General features: G+C 40.4%; 1 protein-coding gene across 6 annotated transcripts in view; it reads left to right on the forward strand.

Moving 5' to 3' along the window:
• The first annotated feature begins 602 nt into the window (after positions 1 to 602).
• Positions 603 to 25892, forward strand: part of FAM13B (family with sequence similarity 13 member B) — a 44872-nt gene continuing 19582 nt past the window's right edge. Inside the window, exons 1-9 of one of the 6 annotated variants that reach the window (XM_058034581.1) lie at positions 603 to 746; positions 11818 to 11984; positions 12960 to 13150; positions 13572 to 13784; positions 15823 to 16000; positions 16626 to 16770; positions 18757 to 18914; positions 24644 to 24685; positions 25659 to 25814. In XM_058034581.1, the coding sequence (XP_057890564.1) occupies positions 12994 to 13150; positions 13572 to 13784; positions 15823 to 16000; positions 16626 to 16770; positions 18757 to 18914; positions 24644 to 24685; positions 25659 to 25814 (1049 nt within the window). In that variant the 5' untranslated portion in view covers positions 603 to 746; positions 11818 to 11984; positions 12960 to 12993. Of the gene's footprint in view, positions 747 to 4177; positions 4197 to 5223; positions 5296 to 11817; positions 11985 to 12959; positions 13151 to 13571; positions 13785 to 15822; positions 16001 to 16625; positions 16771 to 18756; positions 18915 to 24643; positions 24686 to 25658; positions 25815 to 25892 lie in introns of those variants that run through there. The other 5 variants (XM_058034576.1, XM_058034580.1, XM_058034577.1 and 2 more) reach the window with 5 other exon arrangements.

Consider the following 25892-nt stretch of genomic DNA (forward strand, 5'->3'; position numbering starts at 1 on the left):
ATGGTCACACTCTGGGCACCCCAGGATGCGAGGAGAGTCTTAAACTGCACCAGAGGAGGTTTAGGTTGGACGGGAAGAGGAATTTCTTCACGGAAGGGGTGATCAGACATAGGAAGGAGCTGCCCAGGGAGGTGTTTAAGGAAACAGCGGACGGGGCACTCAGTCCCGGGTGCGGTGGGCGCAGTGATGCTCGCTCCAAGCTTGGGCTCGATGAGCTCAGAGGTCTTCCCCAAGCTGTTTCACTCTGTGACTCGGAGCCCGCACAGGCCGATGCGGGCAGGTGGCTGGGTTACCGTGAGGGAACATGATGAAAACGTTCATTTTGGGGCGATCCCCGCTCGCCCCCCGGGCCGGGCCGGGCGCGGCCGCCGCCGCCTCAGGGCGCGGGTCCCGCCCGCCCTCAGCGCCCGCCCCGCCCCGCGGCACGTGACCCCCGGGGGGAGGCGGGCGGGGGGCGCGAGCTCTGCACCTGTCAGTCAGCGCGTCACTTCCGCCCGTCGCCGCCGCTGCCGTCGGGGACCCCCCGCTCGCGGCTCGGAGCTCGGAGCGGCTGTGAGGGCACGGACGGCGTCGGCTCCGGCAGCGCGGCGGCCGCGGCACACGGCGCGGGCAGCGGCCGGCGGAGGAGGGCTGCGAGGAGAGCGGAGCGGCGAGGAGAGGCCCGCGCCGGCCCCCGGGGTAGGAAGAGGCGGAGGAACCTGCCGGTGGTGCTGAGGTCGGCGGGGAGGGCGAGTCACCCGGCAACGGTGAGGGGCGCGGGGCGCATGCGCGGGGGGTCCCCGCTCGGGCCGCTCGGTGTCACGTCAGGCTTCAGGAACCTTCTGGCACCGGCCCGAGCGGGGCGCGGGAACTTCCTCCTGCCCAGCCGCTGCAGCCGCGAGCTGCGAGCTGTCAAGGGGCGGCAGCGTCCCCCAGGCTGCTGTCGGTGGGACGGCAGCGCTGACAGCCCGGCTCCTGCAGGAGTGTGCGCCCAGGCTGCGCCCTCCTGGCACGGAGCGGCCGGGTACCCCTGGCAGGGCGCGCTGACAGCCCCAGCCCCGCTCCCTGACAGCCCCGGCCCCGCTCCCTCACAGCCCCTGCCTTTCTCCCTGACAGCCCCGGCCCCTCTCCTTCACAGCCCCGGTCCCGCTCCCTCACTGCCCCGGCCCCGCTCCCTGACAGCCCCTGCCTTTCTCCCTGACAGCCCCGGCCCTTCTCCTTCACAGCCCCGGCCCTTCTCCTTCACAGCCCCGGCCCTTCTCCTTCACAGCCCCGGCCCCTCTCCCTCACAGCCCCTGCCTCTCTCCCTCACAGCCCCTGCCTCTCTCCCTCACAGCCCCTGCCTTTCTCCCTCACAGCCCCTGCCTTTCTCCCTCACAGCCCCGGCCCCGCTCCCTCACAGCCCCGGCCCCTCTCCCTCACAGCCCCGGCCCCGCTCCCTGGCAGCCCGGTGGGTCCCAGAAGTTGGCACAAGGGCGGTCACTGCATCGCCTGGGTCACCAAGGCAGCGCTGGGTCATGCACTGAACGCGCCAGGCTGTGACCGAATATATCTTCCGAGGGGTTTGCTGCTGTGAGTTTCCACTGTTCATGGAAGCTCCTTAGGGATTTCAGTGGAAATGTTTCTTGCTATCAAAAAGTTGCTTTAATATGAGATGGCCCAGTGTTGGGGTGCTCCTTCAAGGTTTGGAAAAAAACAACAAAACCCGACAACAAAAAACCCTCCCATCACAAACTGCAATGCCAGCTTTTAATGCACAGCTCTCTTATTCTCAAATTCCTTGGTCTGGCTGCATTTTAAGAAATTTGTATAAAATTTCTTACTGCTGCCAGGCTCAAGATGGGGAAAAGAGGTAACAGATGAAGAAAGTAAATACCACATTATAACTCTTGCCTGTTAAAAAAAAAAAAAAGAAAGTGAATATATGAAGAACACACAGTTGTTTATTTTTTTTTGGCATGTGTTCCTGAATGTCCTCAGGGATGGAATTGTTAGTTTGTGAATTTAGAACAAATTGTTAAACTGGATTAGTGTTTAGGTTTGAAGTTTTCCTGTCTTCCATGCAGTTTAATCTGCAGTATAAAAAGAGCAGAAAACTGATTTGTTGGCCTATATTATAAGCAGTTTAGCTATTTTGTTTTTTTTTTTTACTGCTCATAACTAGTAAATTGCTTTATGTGTTCTTTGTTGCATAGACTTTAAGATATTTAAGATCTCTTTTAATCTTCTTTGTCTGTATTTTGTACATTGTTTGGCTCCATAGGGATTCTTTCCTTGTCTCGACTATGTAACAATAAGGAATTAAATACCTCAATGCTTTGAAAGCATCAAACTGGAAATTTACAGTATTGTTTTAGAAAAATCAATCAAGTAAAGTGTCCCATGGTTGCATTTAAGGAAGCTGACTCGGAGAGGCTCCTGGTAGCTTTTAATGCTTGCAGATTTTGACATGAACAACATGTCAAAACATCTGAGTTTGACAAATGATCGTTTTTACCTGCTCTGTGTTAGTTTGGGCACTTCATTTTTGTGTTGCTTGAAACACTGGAGGATCTTCTTGCACTCATAAAGACTGAATTTAACATTTGTCATGTGTGGCTCCTACCCTGAGAGCCTGTGCAAGCAGTGAAGCGTTGCTCTCCAATGTATATAATGGCATGTTTGAGAAGCAGGTGAGGCTGGAGAAATATTCTGTGTGTTTGGAACAGACATCAGAAAGTTTTGAGTCCCTGCTTGCTGCGTGGGAAGGCTTTATGGGCTTGGGTTTTTTCCTTCTCTGATACTCAGCCTTTGGATTTCTGCTCAAATGCTACAGCTGAGCAGTGATGCCCCTTTCCAGGGGGAAAGTAAGAAAAACCCACCAAGTCTGAGCTGATTTTTTTTTTTTTAGTTTGGACTTTTTTATTTTTGTGTGGTGATTCTCTTTTTTCCCCCATCCCCCACAAAAGAAGCTGTGGCTGCATGGAGGAGGAAGTGATGTTGGTGCAAGTTGTCCTTTAATTCCGTGCCTAGCAGGTTAACCCTGCTGCCATATTAGCACACAGAAATCTCCTGGCCATTTGGGTGGCAGTGAATCAGCTAGTGCAGGGCAATTCATCATTTCCATCTGTGAGGATGAAGGATGGAAACTTTTTCAACTTTTTTTCCTTGCATTGCAGGCCTAGTTGCATATTTATTGATAAATTCAGACTGTTATTTAAGAGCTGAAAATTAACATTTTATCCAAAACATGAGGAGGAGATACAGAAGTGAAGGAATATTAAATCTTTTGTGAAGGGCTACAGAAGAAGGAGATTGTTACTTGTCATGCAGTTTGTAAAGTGATGGCTCTGTCAGTTTTTCAGCAGAGGGGCTCTGTGTCTCTTGTCACAATTGGATTCAGGCAGAGAATACAAGAATTTTCCATTGCTCCCTGGAAAGTTAGTATAATTGAGCAATTCAGTCTTGATAACTATTATTTTCTGTAAGGTCAGAGATCAAAAATTTTGTTTGAGAATGAGTAGCTGTCTCAAGGCTTGGTAAATTCAGATTTATCTTCACAGTTTGTACTGGCTTGATAGCCAGCTCAGTCAGTTCAAGTGAATTCTGTGGATTATTGCACTCTAAAACATAATATATTTGTTACTGCATCTTCTACCAAGCTTTTTTTTTCTGTCAAGCTGGTTTGTTTTGAAGTCTTAAAAACATAGTTTAGAAGGTCAAAACCTGTTATGTTTGCACCATATGGGTGGAGTCATTCCCTACAAGAAATGGGTAATATTTTGCAGGCCCATGTTCTGATTAGTGAAAATAGTTCTATTGTGATATTAACAGTTCTACTCTTGTGGTCTTTCCCCTGTGAATGTGTGAAATCCTGTATATTTGTCTTAAGAAAAAAACAAAAATGTGCCATTTGAACTTAAAATACAGATAGGGCTTTACGTTTGTGTTCAAACAGCTTGTAACAAAGACTCTGGTTGCAGAGGCTTTTTCCTATAGAGAGCTTTGAATGGTTTTTATTTTCTTCTCTGTTTGGACATTTGTAAGGACATTTGGGTGGGGCATGTGCTGGATGTGAGCCCTGCATGTGGTGGGAGCCCTGCACGGATTGTCCAGGTTCCAGTGCTGCTGGCAGCTCTCCTCATGTGGCTCTTCTGTGCACAGTTCCCTGCAGTGTGCTAGCATTAAAATTTGTGCTCAGCTGTGTAGGACAATAACACATGGACAGAACTGAAAAGGTGAGAGCTGCAATCTTATCAACATGGTTCTTTCTTCTTTTATACCCTTTCTTAAGTGTGTATTTTTGAAAGGTTTTCTCTCCTTTCTGCTGAACTTTATATTTAATGAAATCTTTTGTTGTCTTGGCACTCTAGAAATATAATCAGGTTAGTTAATTTTAGTCTGCAATGTAACTCTTAACCTTGTGATTTCTTCAAATTTAGTCATAATTAAGTTTTGACAGAGGACCTCAGTACCAGACCCCTTTTTTTTTTTTTAATTTCCCCATCTCTTTTAATTCAGAGAATCATTGCTGCAGCACTGAACTCTTGGTTGAAATGTCTCTCTCCTGCCGTGGGGGTGCTGAGCCTGTCCTTTATTTTGGTGGCACGTGCTCGAGGCTCTGCCAGAGGCAGCGTTTGGGTATCAGGGGCTGTGAACCATTTTGTGATTGCTGAGTTCCAGTTTGTGTTTCTGCTGACCTGTTTGGGAGGGGAGCAACAAACTGATGATAAATGTATGTAATAGGATAACTTATGTATAATGAATTAAGTGCATTATATATTTATAGTTTGCTTTTTTGGTGTCTCTGAAATAGCTTGGCTTCTGTTCCAAAGTCTTTTTTAACAGCAGTTACAATTGTTAAACTGCTTTGCTTTTATAACGTGAAGCTTGCAAGTTGCAGAGTTTTGCTGATAATTTCTTCCTGTCTGTTACTTTCCTGTTCTTTAATGATGCCATTGCAGCCAGGTTCTGCACTGTCTGATGCAGGGGCAGTGAGATTTGTGTGCTTGTGGAGTAGAGCTTTGCATTGGGGGGTGGCGAGTAGGATGAATATAATTAGCTGTTACACAAGATACAAAAGCCTTTTTATTTATTAACTACTGTTGTTAAGAGTGTGATGGGATCTGTGTGAGCAGGAAGTTTCTTTAGAATTCTGCACATGTGCATTGGCAGCAGCAGATGAGAGCAAATCTGGCAGTGTGTGGTGGTGGGTGTGAGCACTGAGCAAACATCTACTTTTTCTGGGATCGCTGATGGTTTTATTTTCTTGCTACAATGTACTTGGAGGATTCTAAGTTGCTGTAATGCTGGTAAAAAGCCTTTGGATTTTATCTAGTAAGTGAATATAAAACATTCTTTTTGCTTATCAAAATCAGCTAACATTTTGATGACCTCTCAGCTTGTTCTTTAAAAGTGTAGAATATTTTTGGAATGTTGCTTAAATCAGTCACTGTATTTGGGGTTTTTCTAATGGATTGGATCTGTCTCTCATGAGGGTCTGTGAACAATGGGCGTTTTCAGAATGTGCTCAGGTTCTGTCAGCTGAAATTGTAGACTAAACTTTAATGACTGGAAAATAAATACTAATCAGTATTATGGTTTCTTGGCTTGTAAATAAATGAAAAAACTCACAAATTCCAAAATTATATTAGTTTTAGTTATATCTCTTCCAGAGGAGTTTTCATGAGGTGTTTTGTTTCTTTCTTGCATGGAAACGACATAAAGGCTTAATTTAAATTGTTCTAATTTGTAAATTAGAAGGCTTGCTGCCACATTCCCAGGGAACAAAATTGCATTAGAATTGCATTCCACTAAATCTTCTGGTGCATTTTTTGTGCTTCTACTTGCTGTGTCAGTATAAGCAGTATTTTGTCAGTTGAGTGGTTTTGAGACCATCTCAGAAGTGCTGCTGGCCAACGATGGAGAATTTCTGTTTAACAGCACTGAGGTTTAATGTGTGTGTGAATGCACACGTGAGGGCATACACAGACAAACTGCTCATTAATGAGAGCTGCTGTTCATGCTTCTGCTGGCTCCTTTTTGATTGTGTGCAAAACTGCAGTGGGCTGGTGTCCTTCTGATTCCTGCTTAACCAGAAAGCCAACAGGGCAGTGAAGAGTTGGGAACCATAATGAGAAACAAAGGGAGCAGCAAAGTCACATCTGCTTGGGAAGAAATTCACTCTAACATGGATTCCTTCAACACTGCAAGTGAAATTTTGTAGTTCTACCTAATTTCAAACAGTATGCCTTAATGGGAATGGGGATTGTGTTCTTAAGAAGACCAGCTTATTAAATTTAAAATAATAACTGAGCCAAATTTGCCATTCTAGACTTGTGGCTAGAATACCTCTTGATAGCTGATTTCACTGAGGCAGAAAGAGGAAATCTTGCTTTAAGAGTCTATTTTAAGCTGATCTTGCTGGTTTAAAAACTTTTATTTTAAATAATTATTGTTTTGACTTTCAAATGTATTAATGAGTTCTTAAATGTGATTATTCTTTTTACATAGAGGATGTTCTGTGTCTGTTTAAGCACTTGCACATCTCTGCATGCCTTTTACTGTACTCTTGAGACAAATTTGTCCTTTCTGTGTCCTGTAGATTCTGTTTGTGGGATTAATTTCAGTTTGTCTTTTGTATAAATTTACTGCAAGCCATGTCCCCTCCCCAGCCTGGCCATCCTTGCAATTTTGACTGGACTATTTCAAACAAGCAAAATGCTCTGGTTTTACTTGTTAGCTGAACAAAAGCTGAAAATCAGACGAGGAAAAGCTCTTTTGCCCAAAAGCTTCATCCATTGGGAATGCTCACAGTAATTTGAGTATACAAATGGCATGAAAACCAGTCAGTGCTAATTGTTACAAAATTCAGTTTCCTTTTAACTCAGCAAAACTAAAGAGTGAGATGAGGAGCGCTGGTTGCCGTTTTTGGAGGCAGAAATAAGCGCAGCAGTCAGTGAGTGGCTCCGTGTGCTCTGCAGAGCTGGGACTCAGAGCTGTGCCCAGGGGAGGCTCCTTGCTCTGCCCTGCCTGGCAGCTGCCTCTGGGTGATGTCAGCAGCAGAGTTCCTGGGATTCCATCTTGCAATCTGGCTCTTAGGTTTTGGCCAGCATTTAGAAATTCTTCTTAGAAAATCTGTTTAAAATTTGATCATTTCCAATTTAGCAAAAAAATCAATTATTTATTTGGATTGGCAGTATGTTTGCTGTAGGCAGCCAGGGAGATGTCACAGGTTTTGTCTATGAGTAAACATAATACATTATTTTTCTTCATCAAATCTCGAGGAAGAAATCAAAAAGTTTGGGACTAATGTTTTTGTGGAATTGAGTTTGTAAATAATTATTGCAGACAAGGAGCATTGATCTCTTTGCACTGCAGGGTGTGTTTGTGATCTGTAGGACTCACTTTGCAGGCATGTGATGCTTCACAGGGTCACAGCACTGCAGCCGAAAAAGCCAAAAAAACTTGAGGTGTGTTTCCTGAGAAGCTGGGATGAGCCATTTTGTTGCTTTTTTCCCTATTTAAAAATCTTAGTTTTTACTTTTATGCATTAAAAACAAATATTCACTGGCAATGTTTGCTAATGCCATGAAATAATGTATTAACACAGAGCAAAACAGCAGTCAGTGTTAGCTTTGGGTTGGTTTCAGAGACAATACGAATTTCTTGCTACATAAAATGAGCAAATAAAAGAATTGCTGAAATAGTTGAGACTTGTGGCAGACATTGTACACACAAAATTAATGTTTTCATTCCTATGGCACAGTTTCAGTTTGCAGCATTTCTTTGTTTATTTTTGCTTGTTGTTTCATTCCTTTGTTTTAAGGAAAGGTGGTGGAACCCTGAGAACTTTCATTTAAAATGATGCCCATATATTATTTGTACTTCAGTCATTAATGTAAAAGCTGAACTAAATGTAAATCTAAATTTTCAAGTGTATTCCTCAAATATTAGCAGTTAGCCATGTATTCTGTGGGGTTTTCAGTGGCATTTCATGTGTGGGTGTAAATGCTTCTCCATTTGCCAAGATAAGTGAATGCTGTTATGGCAGAATGAAGCTCACGGTGCTGTTTTCCCAGCAGACCCTATAAAGCACTTGCCTTAATTAAAAAAAGCAACCCAAAATTTTTTAAATAACACCAGACAGCACCGAAATCCACAATACAAAACAAAACTCTGTATTTTACCCTCATTTAAGATGCTTGGGCTCAACATGTTACAAAGGACATAGTAAGTTTTTTCAGTCCCTTGTAAAATTGTGGTGTAATATGTGGTTACAATAAGGTGTATTTTTACTTTGCTGCATTTATGTTTTGTAGAGCATGATTGTAGCTTAAGGATGTGTGGGAACTCAGCACAGCAGTCCTGATGTGCAGAGTCACCGAGACAGCCCTTGGGGGGCTCCGAGGTCCTGGAACGTTGCCAGAAGTGTTTGGTGGTTGGACTTTGATCCTGCACAGGACGTAACAGCTGTGTGAGGATGGGAGGATCACACAGGGATAAATGGTGAAGGGATAGGTTAATTATAAAGTGAAAACACAGGTTTTAGGATCTCAGTACAGGGGGGTTCTGAGGGGACAAGATGGAGGAATTAGGGCGTGTCCTGTCCTTCTTCTTCTTCTTCTTGTCATCCATCTTCGGTGGTGATGGTGGCACTTTGAGATTGGTTCTTACTGAATGTGCACTGGTCAATAAGGGTGAAAGGTATTGGGGGAAAAGGTAAATATCTTACACACAGTTTTGGGTGTAAGGATAAGTGACCGCCCCGAGGGCTCTCAGTGTGCTCATGGCTGGCTGCTGTGCAGACCTCTGCTGGGCTGGGGGAAATATTGTAGATAAGAATGAATAAACAACACTGGAGACTGAAAAACCTGGAGACTCCTCTCGTCCTTTGGAGCCCCAAGGCCACCCAGAGCCTTTCCAGGCCATTGGAACAGCCGAGCAACGGGACAAGGATGTTTTTAAATGTTTGTAGTAACAAGCAGGGGAAGTAGATTGAAAAAAATGCAACCAGAATGTTTATAATTAAACTCAAGCTAGGTAGTTTTCTTTTGTGTGGTTTTGGTTTTTTTTTTTTTTGTTTTTTAGTTGCTATTTTTTGTCTTTTTCTTGATAGAACTTGTGAAGCATTTAGGTTATGAAATTGTGAGGGAGAAACATGTGCTCAGAAGGATCAGGATAATATGGGCAGAAGAAGAAAGAGTGGAATGAGTGGGTTAGCTCCTGTTTGATTGGGGCAAAAAAAAAAAATTAAAAAACTCCACAGCATTGCTTAGAATTTGTGAAAGACTCTGGAAATAATCCTGGAAGTTGCATGTCCTGTCCTGGTTCTCGTGTGTGCCTGCAGTGACGTGCTGCACTTCCTGAGTCACGGGAGGGCAAACGGGAAAGCTTCTGATCCACAGAAAAAGGGCAGATAAAATGTTTAATTATTAACAGTTTTTACAATGTTGGACATAGCAGGAAGTAAAACTTGCTGAAATAACTTGAATAACTTTCAGAGTTTCTAGCTCTTTCTAGATTTGGTAAATGTCAGATTAATTGTATCACAGCCTGTGGAGAGAGCAGAGCCTGAACTAAAAGGGAAAAGACTGAACTGCTCTGAAAATAGATTGTTGTGTATAATGATATATTGAAATGTGTGTGTCTGAGAAGGTGAAAATGGGGCTTTCACTAATTTTTCTAGGTGATAATAAGCCATATAAAGCTTTCTTCAAAGTATAAACCTGGGTTGTAAATCCGGTTTTGCTCTAACAATGAGACAACCAGGCTGTTTCAACTTCATTCTTACCTTGCCAAGCCAGTTAAAATAGAAGTTTGTATTCTTTTTCTTTTTTTCATGCCTCTTGAATGAAATTAATATTCAGGCAGCCTGTTCACTGCTGAGCTTTCATGTCAGTGAACTGAGCACAAAGTTGCCTCTGCTGAGAAAGCTGGGCTGTAAGATTGTTCAATTGGTGCAGAATTATGAAGAAGTGGTTACTTCTAATTTGGCCTTTTTATTAGGTGATGTTTGTTTTGAAGGTTTGTTTGTTGGTTTTGGTAAGTCAGCCTGAAGCATTGTGGCAGATCCATCAAAGGTTTTCTCCCAGGTGCCCTTAACCCCACAGCTGGCCAGTGAGAGGTTTTCTGTTCATTGTGGGCAAGCTGACTTTGGTAGAGCTTGAGAAAATAAACTGTGTGCAACTTCATATTTTAAATTTTGCTTGATATGTTTGGATTGATTGAAATCTACTTACATGCAAAGATTATGTTGACTTTCTCTTAAAATACCAGAACAATAAATAAAAATGGCTGTACCAGGCCTCCATAAATTATAGGAGGTCATGAATTGCAACTGCTTTATTGTTGGAACCTGGTAGGATCTTTTAGTAACCAAGAATTTGCAATAACAGATTTGAACATGATAGGGTGAAAAAAAAAAAAGTCAAACCCATTGACTAGAATATAACCCTTCATTTTCTGTTGTCAGCTCACCTGGAGCCCTGATCTCAGAGCAGGATTCACTTGTGTGAGGCTTAAGAGATTTACAGCCTGTGTGTAATACAAGGCACAGAGACCATTTAAACACTTCTAAGCCTGAAATATTTTTTCTCTAGGTCTCAATGCAAGGAAATGCTGAGGAGATGGAAGCAGTCTTACATAGAGCTTATGACCAACTCCCTCAGCACATGGATGCACTTTAGGGAGGGTTGGGAGCAGCAAAACTGCTTTATTCAAACTGCTGAGAGTACTCTGGGCTCCTGTTGTGATAGCTAATGAATGGTCTGGCATTTTGGTACTGAAAGCAGAGGGCTTGGTTGTCAGGAATTTGCAAGTGAAGATAAAGTTTATTTGTCCTGATGTGGAACAGAAGCAGGAGCTGTGGGAGAACAAAGGGAGGGAAGGTACTTGTCTCCAGGCTGTCATATCAATCTCCAGTTATGAAACAAAAGGTTTCAGTGAATGTTTTGAAGCTGGGGAAAGCCTCTTTGTTATCTAGTTTTGGTGATGAGTGTTGTGGTTATGTGTGTGTCACAAGCTGCTTTTGCCCAATCACAGTTGCTTGAGTTTATTTAGAGCAGGCAGTGGGGAGATCAAGGGGCTGATGTGACTCTGACTGATTCTGGGCATTACATTGGCTCCACTGTGCCATGAAGCTGCAATTTAAGTTTTTAATACCACAGAAAATTAGAAAGGCAATTTACTGTGGTTTGTAGCTATTTTGAGAGCTGAGAAGATGAAAAATGTCCAGATAATCTGGATCCTAAGTAAAAGGTGGCAAAAGTGTGGGTGGTTCTGTGGAATCTGACATGGTGAAGTTGCTTCCCGTACCCAGACCTGATGATCACTTGGACTCTGAACTGGCAGTTAGGACACGTAAGAACTTCCTAGAAAGGATGATCACTACCATCAAAGACTGCTTGACTGTAAAGGTTCCTTAGTTAGGATTTAGGTTTTGCTCTTGCTGTTTAAAGATGTTGTATTAGACCAGTGCCTGAGATCATTCTAAAAATTTCATAGCCATTAAATATTTTAGCACGGTAGGTACTTTAAAACACTCTGTGTAACCTACTTAACTCTCCTTGATTCTTTGGAAGAGTATTGAATGAGTCTGCAAATTATTTCATAATTGTTAAGACTTAGATGTCCAATGCTAACTTTCACTTCAGATTTGGTTAACTCATAAATGAAAGGAGGGATTTGCTGTTTTAGGGGCTCTCTCATAAGCTGTGCTAATGTGAGCTTTATGCTTTCTTGTTCAGAACAAGAAACTGATGATTTGACAAGAATTCCTCTAACGTGATGTTTGGATTCCTGACTGAGTTGAAAACTGTTGAAAACTTTATGATCTAATAATATTTTCCTTCTTTTCAGATTAACTGCTGAAGTACTGATCGAGTTCTGCTATTCTTCAATGAGGAACTACAGGCTGATCTTTTGCCATAATCTTAAACAACCATAAATGACAGAGGAATGCTTGGTCAGTGAGGGCAGCTGGCGCAGAAAGCGTTTTTCAAACTCGGCTGTTTAAGTACTCTGAGGTGGGTTTCTTAACTGTTTCTTAACTTGCTTTGCTGGGGAAAAAATAAAGGAAGAGCAAGTGTGAATTTCAGAATGTCTAATCTATTAGAATTTACCTCTTGGTAAACAGAGAATTTTAGTTTGGTTGCAGTGCTTTGACTAACAGCATTTACTTCATGTTCTATGTGCCAGCTTCTGTCAAAGTGACTGCTGGCATTTAAGCAAGTATGTTTTCTTTTCTTTTTATTAGTTATTTTGAAAGGACAGTTTTTTCTTTCCTAGGAGAAATATTTTGGTTTTGACAGGATTACAGCCTGACTGACTTACACTGCCTTTTGTTATCGATCTAGATCCTTTATCAAGCAAACACTTGCAAGTGAAGCTCAAGCTTCTGCATGATAGAATGGTATCACTGAGCATCTAGAAACTAGCTTTGGGGGTTTTCTGATCAGTAAAAAATTTAATTTGATTCAGGTGTGGAAAGCTTTATTATGTAGACCAGAAAATGCCAAGTATATTTTAAAATTATTACAGCCCAGTTGAGTATCACAAAGTACTTAATCATTTCATATGATTGAAATTAGGGTTTTGGTTTGGTGTGATCCACTGGTTTCATTTCCTGTTGAGAGACTTTTGTATTGAGTTCTGAGAGCCTAGCTACTAAATACTGTCAGAAAAAGTACTGAGGAATTTACCAAAATACCTTAGAACTTAATTAGAAATGTGGTAACTAGAATTTTCTGCATTTTCCTTCCTGCTGTATACATTCTTCTCAGTCCTCTGTTGAGGGCTGGACAGAACACCTCAGTGGTAGTCATTTATTGAGCTGGCTGTGTTTGGAGACATTACAGAACTGTCCATTAAAGCAGTGCATGGATGGAGACAGACTAGAGAGTATTTGCATTAGGTAATTAAAACACTTTGTGTTACAGATTAATGCTTTCCAAAACATACATTGAACTGGGCCTTTTGGTTTTAATTTCTCCTATTGACAGAAAAGACAGCTTTGATTTTTGGCTGCAAAAAGATATGAGGAAGAGCTCCTCCCCTTCCTTGAGTAACTGCAACTCTGTTCTTGCTAACAAAATATTTGGAATTCCACTTGATGAGCTGCAGCAAGAAGGGCAACCAGACAATGAGGTTCCATTCATAGTCCGCCATGTCGTGGACTATATTGAGGAACATGGTATGTATTACCTTGCCTTATTTAAAATAATGTATTTCACTGGCATTCTTACAGAATGGATTGTGGGGTTTGAAGAGTACTTGTTTCTGAAGTTCATTATTCAGTTGGATGTGATTTGGTTGTTTTGGGTTACTTCCTTTCTTTGCTCCTTCTGTTATGTGTATCACAGTAATGTAGTCAGCTCTGCAGGGCACCTCATAGGAAATGCTGTGGTTTAGGTACTGCTAACATGTCCCATGTTATTTTATTGTTACTGGACACATGAATGTGTGTGTTGGGAAGGGAACTGTGGAAAACTGTTGTCCAGAAAATGTTTCAGTCAGTATGGGAATTGTGCATAGCTGATTATCACTATTTTCTCCAATATATTTGTCCATACCAGAGCTAAAAGTTTATTTATGCAATTGTTTTCCTGGCTCAGGGGGTCTGGAACAAGAAGGACTTTTCCAAGTCAATGGGAATGCTGAGACAGTGGAGTGGCTCCGGCAACGATACGATAATGGAGAAGATGTGGACCTGGTTAAAGAAGCAGATGTACCCTCAGCTATCAGCCTTCTTAGATTTTTTCTTCAAGAACTTCCAGAGCCAGTTATTCCAGGCAGTTTGCACATACATTTGATGCAACTTTCTCAAGGTAATAACTCTTTTTGATTCAGTGTTTTTATTTGATGATTTTAAGAGTAAAACCCAGGATTGAATTGAGATTTGTAGTGGCACTAAGGTGTTTTTGGTGCTCTGTGTAATAGTAAGAGTGATAATATTGCTGTGCACTTTGGCAGTGTTATCTGTCAGGACTGGAAATGGGACTGAAGAATATTCACTTGGTGTGACAGCAGAATTCCCTTCTATGACTGTAAAATCTAGTGTGAAAATTGTTTTTTTCCTCTCATCTTTGTATAGATCACTGTGGATAGGTTTACACATGGATTATTTCTAGCATACAATTCCCCAGTTAGTTCTCTTTTGTTGAAGATAGAGAGAAACTTAATTTAAACTTGCAGCTTATTGACTTTGCTGACTTTTTTAAAGTGTAAAAGTTATTTCAGAAAACTTTAAAGTTATCTGTAACAAGGGAATCAAACCACATAAACCCTGAAACAGTGCTTTCAGATGCTAAAATGAGACTTTTGATTTTCTCTAACTGGGGTTTGCCTGTCTGATAAACATCTCAGTCAGTTTTCGGAATTACATCATCAGCTGCATTTGAAGCAGAGGAATTGTTTAAAGACCTGCAGAAGGTGGTAGCAATTGTTGAGCCGTGTGTTAGTTCTGCAGTTAGGTCAGGCTCAGTTCTCAGGGTGCCTTCATTGCACAGCAGGGTGTGGCCTGTGTGCATCGTTAGGAGCTCATTGCAGGCAGGTGGTTCCTCAAAGAGAGGTGATTTGGCTAATTGGGGTGTGAATGTGGTCATCCCAGAGCACGTGGCCCTGTGTCCCTGCTTTGCTGCCAGAGGACTTCAGTTAGGGTAAAAATGTTCTGCTTTTGGGTCTCTGGTTGCTTAGAACTCAAGTTTCAGGAGGGATTGCTTAGACAAAACATGGAGATGTGTCTGTTCAGAGTGGTCTCATTATCACCTTGCTGTGGTCTTCTTGTAAAAGTCTACATTGTTAATGTACTTCTTTTTTTCCTGTTCTGTTTCCAAAGTGCAATTTCTAGAGTTAGAGCTGTCAATGAAATGTTCATTTTAATGTGTAATGTGTTTGGAGGACCATTTCCTGTGCTTGGTTGCCTGTATTCAGGTGCTGTAGGTGTTGACTGTGTCTGAGCAAATGAAATCCTGCAGATCCTGCTTGGTGCTCCTGTACATGCTCAGCAGGGAATTTACTCACTCTTTGCTCTGATATCAATAACTAGTATGTCTCTGCTCTCTCATCTAGAGGGGCAGAGATGGTTCATCATCTTCAATCATGCTTTTCCCTTTTTAACCGATCTTAGAAGAGTTTTCAAGTGTCTGAGAAAGAAAGAGAGGCCTCTTTGTATCAATTTTTCTCCCATTTTGCTTTCCTGACATTTCTTTTCCTATGGATGAAATTTCTCAGTTAGGTACAAACAGCTGTAAATCTTTGAACCTTGCTGCCTGTAAGGCTGATGGGGTAACAAATAAGATTTATGGGGACATATTTTGATGAAGAGTATAGTTAAATGGGGTGAGAAAGAGGAGATTTTATGGTGACCCTTTCTCAGATCTGAAATTGAATCAGCAAGCTTCAAGCTGAGCACTGTGAAGGTGATTACATTGAGATAGCTTGGATTTATCAGTTAAGTATTATAAAAGCAGGTAGAGTGGTGAGAATGGGATGCTTGTGAAGGAAAAGGTGTCAAAGCAGCCTGTTGCCAGAAGAATTTAAGTAGATGGCAGTTAACTCACTGTTGGAGCAGTTGCTGTCTCTAGAGCTCTTCTGTGGAGCTGCTGTTATGTAACAACGGTAAAACAAAAACATTTCAGAGTTTGCCCTCTGAAATCAGGAATTTGAGTGGGCATTAATTGGGGAAAACGTGCAGAAGAGAATGTGGTGAATTATGAACAAATGCAAGAAAGTTTTCACATTTTAGGTTGTGGTTTGGTCAAATCAGTTGTCTTTTCAGAAGTAAGTAATTGTCAGAGGCAAAAAGCTGGTTACTATCAAATAGATACCTTCTTTGTGACTAAAATATTTTTATTACTTTTTCAGATTATAATAATGAAGATGAATTTGGAAGAAAGTTGAGGTTCCTCTTGCAGCAGCTTCCACCTGTTAATTACAGTTTGTTAAAGTTTCTGTGTAAATTTTTAGCTAACGTAGCATCACATCATGAAGAAATTTGGTCAGCAAGTTCTTTAGCTGCAGTCTTTGGCCCGGATGTTTTTCAGTAAGTTAATTATAAAAGTTAATTCGCTGTTTCTGTGGGAATTTGAGTGTCCCTTTGTAATTTAACGTCATTCCTGGTCCCTGAGCAACAGTAATAAAGTGCACAATATGTTTCAGGCAGAATCCTTTTCTGTTCCCACCCACTCTCTCACCGCAGTTTGGTTTTACAATTTTTGCTGAGATTTAAACAGCAGCTTGTCTCTGAGCTGTGGCATGAGAAACCACTGTTTTGATGATTGCATTGCTGTATTTATTCTGAGGTTCAAATATTTTAGTGGTAATATATAAGGCTACTATATGTAGCAAGAAAACAGTTCTGAAAAAAGGCTGGTAAAGTACCAGCTCAAACTGTTGTTTCCTCTCCACAGGAAAATATTTGACTTTTAAATACTCCTCATGAAAATTTAATTGACTGAATAGTTGCTAATTCATGATTTTTAAATATAAAATAGTATAAAGCTTTATAAGGCACTAGTGTGAGGGCATGCCTGAAGTTCTGTGTGTTCAGAATGGGTAGGGGGCAATGGTGTGAAGTATAGCACTGAGTCATAGGAGACTTTCAGAGGTGTTCTTTGGGGAGATGTTGCATTTAGATTTTTAAACTAAAACAGTGTTGAAATCTTTAGCATTTACACAGATGTGGAGGATCTGAAAGAACAGGAACTAGTTAGCAGAATAATGGCAGGACTTCTGGAGAACTACTATGAGTTTTTTGAAAATGAAGAGGAAGATTTTTCATCTACTAATGATTTAAGCTCAATAACTGAGCAGGTAAGAATATTTTGAATGGCTGTGTATTATCACTTAACTGTCTGTTACACACATTTATGTTTATCAAAGATTTGTTGAAATACAGGTTCTTTAGTATGACTTAGAAGTTTCTTGCAAACTGACAAAACCTGACATTTTCTTAGTGCTTGATTTTATAGTAAGTGTAGCTGTACTATATTGAAAAATACATAGGAACTAAACCAACACAGACACTGTTATAAACAGCTTTCTAATTAGCAATTTAGGAGTAAAGAACTGTTTTTTGATCAAACGAAGAACAACTCTTTTGTTGGTCTTGGTCAGGAGTGTTTCTAGGTGTGTCTTACAGGAACATGCAGGGTCTCACACTCCACTTGATGTTATCAGTGGTGCTTTCCTGTGCCAAAGTTTTTGAATGGTGTTTCTGATTCTAAGAGTTGAAAATGATGGATTTTCTGTAATGAGGAAAAAGGGGAAAAATAAGCAGTTGCTAAGGTAGGTAACAAAGAGTACTGAATTTTACAGCCTATCTCACAAACCCCTCCTCTAGCAAGACAGGTAAGGCAAGTACTGGGGCACTTGGCTGCTTCCTCTCCCCTGCTGTAGGTGCTGATCTGGTGTGCCAGGCTGGGCAGCAGGTTCTGGAGTGAGCAGTGTGTGCTGTGAGAGCTCCTGGGGCAAACTCTGCCCCTCTGCAAAGCAGGAACCTGGCACTGAGAGCTGCCCCAGCCCTGCTGCATGCAGGGAGCTGCTGAGCAAAGCTGGGCTGTGGCTCCTGCAGCTGGAGGAGTCACTGGGTTGGGATCACTGCTCTGTAAACCAGAGCTGCTCTGTGCTCCCATGCTTTGAGATTATTGCCTTGGCTGTGCCTTGTTGTGTTTCAGCAAAAGGGCTTCCTAAGTACGGAATCTCTTTGGTGTGTGGTTTTGTTTGTTTTTTCCCTTAGCCGGAGGGCTGGTGGAGTGTCCCTTTAATTTCGTGGTGTCTCCAGCAGATGTCAACAGTGCACTTGTGTGAGGCCAGAGCCGTGGGACAGAAGGGCTGCTGTCCCTGCAGGGCACAGCAGCTGCCCCAGTGTGTGGGTGGCCTTGCCTTTGCTTCACTGGCACATCCTCTTGCAATTACAGAGGAAAATCAGGGATAAATACATTTCTTGCCTGGAATGTGGTGCCATATAACACGTTACACCCCTTTGAAAAACTAACCAATATCTTCTCTCTGTCTTCTGTGTAATTTTAAATTTCTGAAGTTTCAATTTTTCTTAATTTAGTGTTTTTGTTTTACACTGGTGACAGATACTATAAAGCATATTTTCTTGAGGCTGCTGCTTTAATTTTTGGGTTTGCAAGATTGGGAGATCAGTAATCAGTCACAGAGACAGCTTGGGAGTCAAACAGAATCACTTTTTCCTCTTTACCTTTCCATGTTTTAGACATAGTTTCCTTTAAAAAATAAAGTTTGCTGTCTTGAGTTACCACTTGGTTATATTGTTTTGCTTTTTAAATTTGCTGTATTTTGCTGCTTCAGTAAAAACATCTGTGTTTGGAAACAAAGAAACAAAAATAGACGAGAGCACAGAAACTTTGTAAGTTTTCATTCTGAGCTTTGAAGTTTGGGTTCATAGACGTCTGTATTGCCTTCCCTAGGAGGGTTTGATACGTGGATAAGGCTACCTGTGGAATAGAGGAGAATGATCAGTTTTAGACATAGAAGAAGAAAGGTTGTGTAGTTCATTATTTCAGTGTGGTTGGGATTTTGTTTCTTCATTCTGCTTGTGTTTATTTTTGGCATCAGAGGTGCTTTGTGCTTTTCAGTTTTTGTCCAGTGTTCAAGAGCAGCTTTTTAATGGTGTAGAATTTACAGTTTTACATAAAAGCAAGTCTAGTGTGCCTGGTTTTTCCTAAAATTGAAAGGTATTTCCTTCTTCATGTTACTTTCATCTTTTAATTCCCTGGACCTCTTGGAAGGAGCATTTCAAGCCCTTAACTTTGATGAAATGTTTTTTAGATCAATGATCTCTTGGAAGAAGAGGAAGATGTAAAGCTTGAGCAGTCAGAAGAACTTCCAGAAGACAGCACAGAGAAACCTGTGGAAAGGCCAGCTGTGGTGCATCTAGATATGACAGGGAGTCTCTCAGATTCCAGGAATGTTACAGCATCAACAAGGTAACTTGGTTCTGCCTGGAGTTTGGGTTTAAGGTTTGGATTGTAATTTATTCTGTCTGAGAGAGAAACTGCCAGACTTTTGAAATAAATGTTGGTGTGTGCAAAGTGAAGCTTTAGAAGTAGGTGCAGTTCTTATAATAGTAAAATGTGGGTTAAAATAACTGTTCCCAAATTCAGCAGAGGAATGCCTGTAGGAGCAGATGAGATTAAGTATGGGAATTTATGCAGGGAAAGTTAAAAAGAGCATATTTTAGTGAAACTGTAAAGTGGTTTTTAAACAGTAAATTCTACAGCAGAAATAAGAAGAATCTGCATACTGGTAGATACAAACCTGTTCTGTACCATCCTTGCAATGGGAAACCCTGGGACTGTTTCTTGTCATGTGGTGCTGGAGAGCTGTGGGCAGGTTTGGAAGTTGCAAAATGTGATGTAGGCAGGAATGTTGGAGGGTGACCCAGCTTTAAGAGCAACTCCCATGAAAGAATGTGTAAACATAAAATCATACTTTCATTTGAGAGCTTATTGGTGCTGGCTTAATACACAGATATATATTTTACTTGTAGTATGCAAGGATTTATTGCTTTATTTGTACTTAGAGTTTACATTCTGCAGATGGTGAGTTTTACCTCTTCCCCTCTGCAGCATGTGTTTAGTATGGGCATTGCATGTAAGAACTTGCAGGGATGAGTGAGGAGGAATGTATAATAAAAATGTGACTAAAAGCAGAAGAAATGCAGGGAAAATCACAAGTAAGTCACTGCCTAAGAATGGGTAGTGGATTTTTGGTTGGAAAGTGTTCAGCTGCTGGCTGCATGCTTCATTCTGCTTCATGGCAAGAAGTTGTAAAATACCAAATAATGCTTGAATCATTATTCTGTTTTGTAATTTTATATTTAAATAGTTAATTATATATTTTAATAGTTAATTATCTTTATCAGTAATAAAGCTTCTTATTTTTAGTTTGAATTAAATTTTAAAAAAGTTGCAGTTTAACTATTCACAGGTATTAGGTTGCTTCTGGAATGTGTAAACACAGCAGTAGTGACAAACTCAGCATGTTTGAGAGTTTAAATTGGATAGCCTGAAGAGACAAACATTTTTACTAGATGTTTAAGGTTAATTAAAAATGAATAGGCATTAATTATGGTTGGCATTGTAAATAATTTGTGGGGAAGGATAAGGAGGAATCCTTTAGAAGAAGGAGAATCTTGACTGTAAAACCAGAACAACTGCAGGAAACAGTTAAAAAGAAATTAAGTGAATGAGAAAGTGCTCTTTATTAGACTTTTAACCACTATAAATACTGTAAATATTTTCCCAAACCTGATGGCTTATATGTACACATTCAGTGACCTTTTTCTGGTTTTAGTTTCTTAATGTAAAAAAAAATAAAATTAAGAAAGCAGATGTTAATTTGAATTTATTTGGATTATTTATTTTTGTTCTATGTAGAGCCTTTGGCAGTTTATACAGGAAGGAGGAGGAGAAGTAGATCTCAAACATGATTCTTGTAGCTCTTTAAGATGGGGTTTTGTTTCCTTTTTGCTGTTGTCAGATTTTGGGAACCAAATATCTGTGTATTTTGGTCTCTCTATGAAGAGTACTAAAAGAGATTGTTTATCTTGATGTGTACAATGGGGCATCTGACCTTCCTCCTTGTTATTTGCTATAACTTCCTACTAATTTTGCTCACTGTCTTTTTTCTCCACTCATTCTGTTTGTTCTTGCTGGAACCTATGACCTTCCTGCACTGCATGGTGTTAATTTGACTGAGTTAAAGATCCTGTGAGAATGTGGATAATCATTAATGCACTTTGGTTTAGTGACTGCTTGAAAATGGTATTTCTCATAAACCTGGGGAGTGATCTTTGAGCCCATTACCCAGCAGGGAGCATTTGTTGCTGCCAGGTTGGTGTTGAGCACATAAAGGAAATTTGTTCTCCTTTACCAGGAGCCTTTTCCCCACAGCTCTTTGCCTTGTGCTGTCCTGACTTTTGGAGTAAAGAATTACTGACTCAGCATTACAGCTGAAATTTAAGACATGCTGTTGAAATAAGTACTTTAGAATCCTCCTCTGTCATTATTCCCAATTTTTCATCCCTGAGCCTTGCCAAGCAATATTTGCTTTAATTGGGAGTTCATCTCCAATATTGTCAGTCAGAAGCCTAATATAAAATATCTTTGGTTATATGTGTAAAATACGAGATGTGGCAGGCAGTAAGTTATATAAACAGTTTACTTTGTTTCTACTAAATGCAGTGACAAGGGCAACATCCTCACTGCTTCTGGGATATTTTTGTTAACCCTTTTGTTATTTAACTAGCTCTGATCAGAGAGAAGTGATAATATTAACACCTGCCAAGGGAGACAAAATCCATGGTATAGCTGCCTGAAATTAAGAGCTGCCTAAACTGCTAAAGAATACATTATTCTTTTAATGTAGTGCTGTTTTTAGCATCCAAATACTTTTTCCTCCTTCCATCCTGGAAAATGTGTAAACAACACGTTAGGAGAGCTTTCAAGTGTTGATTGGGCAGCTTATTGTCAGGAGTGACCTCATGTTGCAGTCGATTTCTATTTAGACTGCAGCCTTTAGTGCAGCACTCCAGAGGTGCCGCTCGCAGGCAGCCCCCGAGCACAGGCAGCAGCATGCACAGCCAGCAGCCCTCAGCACGCTTTGCTGCCTTCCACATGAGGCATTTCTACCTGAAGTGCTCTTTTGGGATAGCAAAAATTATCAGAATGGCCTGCAAAGTTCTGCTGCACAGGTAAATATATGAAAAGAAAATGTCATTTTGGTATGATCTCAAGTAAGGGTTTAACTTTTAAAATTATGGGAGATTAAATGTGGTTTGGAGATACCAAAATGAAATAATAGCACAACTGATTATTTTAATGAGAAATATGAATCTGTGTATGGTCAGGAAATTACCAAGGAAAACTTGGACATGTTTTATCTCCAGTTAATGTATTTTTCTACTTGAGATATGTTTTTACTGGGACCTTTTCTGGCTAGGGAGCTAATGCTGGAGGGGTTCTCAGGAGGGAGTTAGCATTATGAAACAAAGATGTTTACCTTTCTGTGTCTTGCTGTGTCATGCTGCGTTAAGGCTCTGTCTGGCATTATAAATTACAGCTTTTAAAAAGTATCCTGGAACTGTGGTAGGTGGGCTTAGAAGTTGTAGTGGCTTTTCTCTTAAAATTGTCACATTTGTTTCAGAAAGTGCTTAATTGCTAAAGTGATTTGTTGAAGATGTAAGATATTCTTCATGTAGTAAGAGGATTCTTTAGGATTTGTAATACTGCTGATTTATGCACAGCTTTTGCTGAGTACCTCTAATGCTCCCAAAGGTATTGAGTGAAAGCACTGGAGAGCCATCCTGTGCTGGGGGCTGAAGGTTACACACTAGGATGGAAAATTTTCTTCTGAACCATGTCTGGAATCATCTGGATTCTTTGGAGATGAGTTTGATTCTCCCTGTTCTTGACACATTTCCTCATTGTCTCAAGTGGTGGAAGAAAAGGTTTTCAAGTCATCAGTTTCCTATAAATAGTGTTTGTACTTGTGCCCTTGACTGAGTTTTTCTTGCTCTCTTTTGCAATTAGGGTGTTGCAGTGTTCTGTGCTCTAATTGCCTCATTTTTTTCTACCAATCTGTCCAAGGAGTGACTGTTTTATTAGTAATTCAATTTCAATCTACACAATTGTGTATTTGTACCTTTAGAATACCAGCATACCTTTAATACAACTGCAACTTTGTAGAACTTACTGAGATGGATACTAAAAACTACATTTGTCATATTTTGAAATATTACTGGGATTTTTTCCCAAGATTATGCTTCTTTTATCTTACTTTGTTCATGAAGCTAAACTTGTAGCTTCAAATTTTCATTTTTTATTTCAAGTATTGTTAATACAGAGTATGTTTATCAGGAAATTGACTTTGTACAGGTCGTAGGGCTGTGCTGAACTTCTGTGCATGGAAATACAAATGACATGTAAATATCCTAAGCTGTAAACTCCCTCCTGCCACTTTTTGTTTGTAAGAAAAATATAAAATGTCAGCGTGTCCCCCCTCAGTTATTTGATCTGCAGCTGTGAAATCAGTGGCTACAAGATCTGGCTTCCATGTCAGGTGTTTTAATTTCCTGAAGCTGTGTCTGCTTGGAAATAGAAGTGGAGTGTTGCCTGTTCTGTCAATGCATTTGCAATAGATGAGCTTTGGCTTTTCACCAGGCAAACACACACACAAATCATAAGATGAACTTGATTTGTCAGCCAGTTTCCATTTTTAAAAAAGGGAAGAAAAGAAATTAAAAGCATCTATGAGCACCTGCTTGTTCACTTTGTGTCATATGGGCTTTAAATGCTGTGCACTCTGCTCTTGGCCCAAGGTGCAAGTACAAGGTGTCTAAGACAAACTGGCATAGTTATTTTTAAATAAATACTTTAACCACTTTATCACCTTATATTTAATTGAAAGCACTTTATTGCTTGTGTTTCACCTACTTGGAGGTGAGTCTGCTTGAGGTGATTTCTCTCTGGTGGTGGAACTACTAATAAACCTTCTAAGTTCTAATCAAGGAATTCTTTACTGTGTTGAAACTATTCTTGGGCAAACAGAGAGACTGTCTGCATTTTTTAGTGCAAGCAAGGCTCATGGCAGTCAAAACTGATAGGGCACCTCACAGAGGTAATAACTTGCTCAGTTCTCCAGGGGAGTGGCAAGCTCCCTTGTATTTCAGGGTTTACCATATGCATTCATGAAAATAATATTTTTAATCAACTTTGGCCGCAGTGTTGTTGCATGGTAAAGAGTAGAATAAAATTTTCTTCAGCTTTTTGAGCTTAATTATCTGTAATAGAAAGAAAAAGCCTTTTTTAACCTCCCTCTCTGCCTCCAACTTAAGCTGAAATTAATATTAAATTTTTTTCTGAGTGAAATTTGTGTGTGTTGCAATTCAGGGCTGTTTATAGCAGATTTCTCATCTTTTATTCTTTATTGTCGCTTTGTCTGAAGTTTTAAGTATTCTGTTTATAATAAAATTTTAATCATATTAATGAAAAATTGTAGAGGGACCACACACACATGAATGAACTGGCTTGTGTTAGTTATGTTGATTTCCACCCTCCCACCCCTCCTCGAGGAGCTTTCTAGGCTGAAGTGGCTTTGCCTGGAGATTTCCAGATGCTTTACAAAAATCAGGCTCCTGTCCCAAAATCTGCCTTCTACTTGGAATGTTGTAGCTGTGCTCAGAGTGTTGTAGATCTGTTGAGCATTGCAGAACAGAATTATGCAACAGTGGGAAGAACCTGTGGAGGAAAGCAAAGTAATTTGGAATTTGCTTTAGGCAGCAAGGTTAAAATCTGCATTCTTAAGCAAGGTGTCAGGAAATGTTTGACTACAGAATGATTAGTATTTCCCATGGGAAAAACCATACATCTGAGAGCTTGGAGCTTCATAGCACAACAAATATTGGCTCTTGAGAGACTGAAATCTGCATTGCTGCTTCTACAACTTTCTGCCTCGTGATGCTGCTCCTTAAGATTTTGTTATTTAAATAATAAAGGACTGCAAATCAGGGTGTTCCTTTCATGTTTATTCTACTTCTGTTAGCTGCATCACATGCAATATTTAAGTATTTTTAGGTTGCTTTCTGTTGACTTCAAGACTTCTATTTAGTGTGAGAAGTTTCTGCATTATATTAATTTTTCTTTCTTTATTGCAGTGCTCATATCTCTCCCATAAGTATCTTGCCAGCCTCTGCAGAGTAAGTATAATGAAAATATCAAATGTTTGAATTGTGCTCTTACTAGAACATGCATAGAAGTTATGTATCCTTCCAAATGAATGCAGTAGGTTTGATTACAGTTATGAAGGAACATATTTGAGTCTGAAGGATTTCACTGGTGGCTTTTAACACTAATGCAGGAAATACCAAATGCCTATCAGTGTTGTTGGCTGCAGGAGCATGAAAGCAGAATGTGCTTGCATCCAAAGTCCAAAACTTTGATTTTACACTTAGATACATCTGAAATTTTTTACTTAATTTTATAATACCATTCATATTGTGATTTTAGCACAAGTGATGCTGAGTAAAATTCAGTGGAATTCTTTGTACATATATGGAGGAAAAAATAAAAGCACCATTTCAGCTAAAATTGGATTAAATAGCTTAAGATTTTTACAGGAGGATTTTTAGAGGCCTCTTTTGTGTTGGGGATGAGCTGCCTGAGAGGTGCTCAGCAGAGCAGTCTGTTTTAAAAGAATACTGTTCTTTTCTTGATGAAATTTTGGGTGTATCCTGTGTCCTTTATCGGGTACTTGCTGATTGTTGCTCCTATTTGTTGGCTTTTGCCTTTTAAGATGACAGCCCTGTTCAGGAGAGGGTGCAGCCACATGAGATGAAGTGGAGCCTACTCCAGGGTTGATTCTGACCTGTTATAAACACAGTATTTTATTGTCACATTAATCTCTAAGGCTTTTATAAGTTTATGTGTATAGTTGTTAAAAAATAGGTTAGTTATTTTAGTGTGTTGATTACTCTTAAAATACTGTTGATAAACTTCATAATACTTCATGTAAATGAGTAATTTCCACTGCTTTTTGGAAAAGCTAGTCTCTTTTGCCTTGAAGTACTGCCATCAAAGATTATTGTCATGTAAGGTTTATCTGTGCCTTTCTGTCTACATGATCAATGCAAAAGTAGATCTCTTACTCGGACTTTTCCATCTTTTTTTTAGCATTTTAGAAAGAACAATCAGAGCAGCTGTGGAACAGCATCTCTTCGACCTGCAGAGCAGCTTAGATAACGATCTGAAACACATACAGCAACAACGACTGGGCTGTAACAATGAAACAAAAAGTCCCGGTGGGGATGAGGAAGGATCTAACAACCAGTAAGATTTTGTTGTGTCTGTAATGAATTCTGTAGGGTTGTGTATCTCAACTCTTCCAAAAAAATCTACCCTAATTCT

This window comes from Melospiza georgiana, chromosome 15, assembly GCF_028018845.1.
Source record: "Melospiza georgiana isolate bMelGeo1 chromosome 15, bMelGeo1.pri, whole genome shotgun sequence".
NCBI classification, from domain to species: domain Eukaryota; kingdom Metazoa; phylum Chordata; class Aves; order Passeriformes; family Passerellidae; genus Melospiza; species Melospiza georgiana.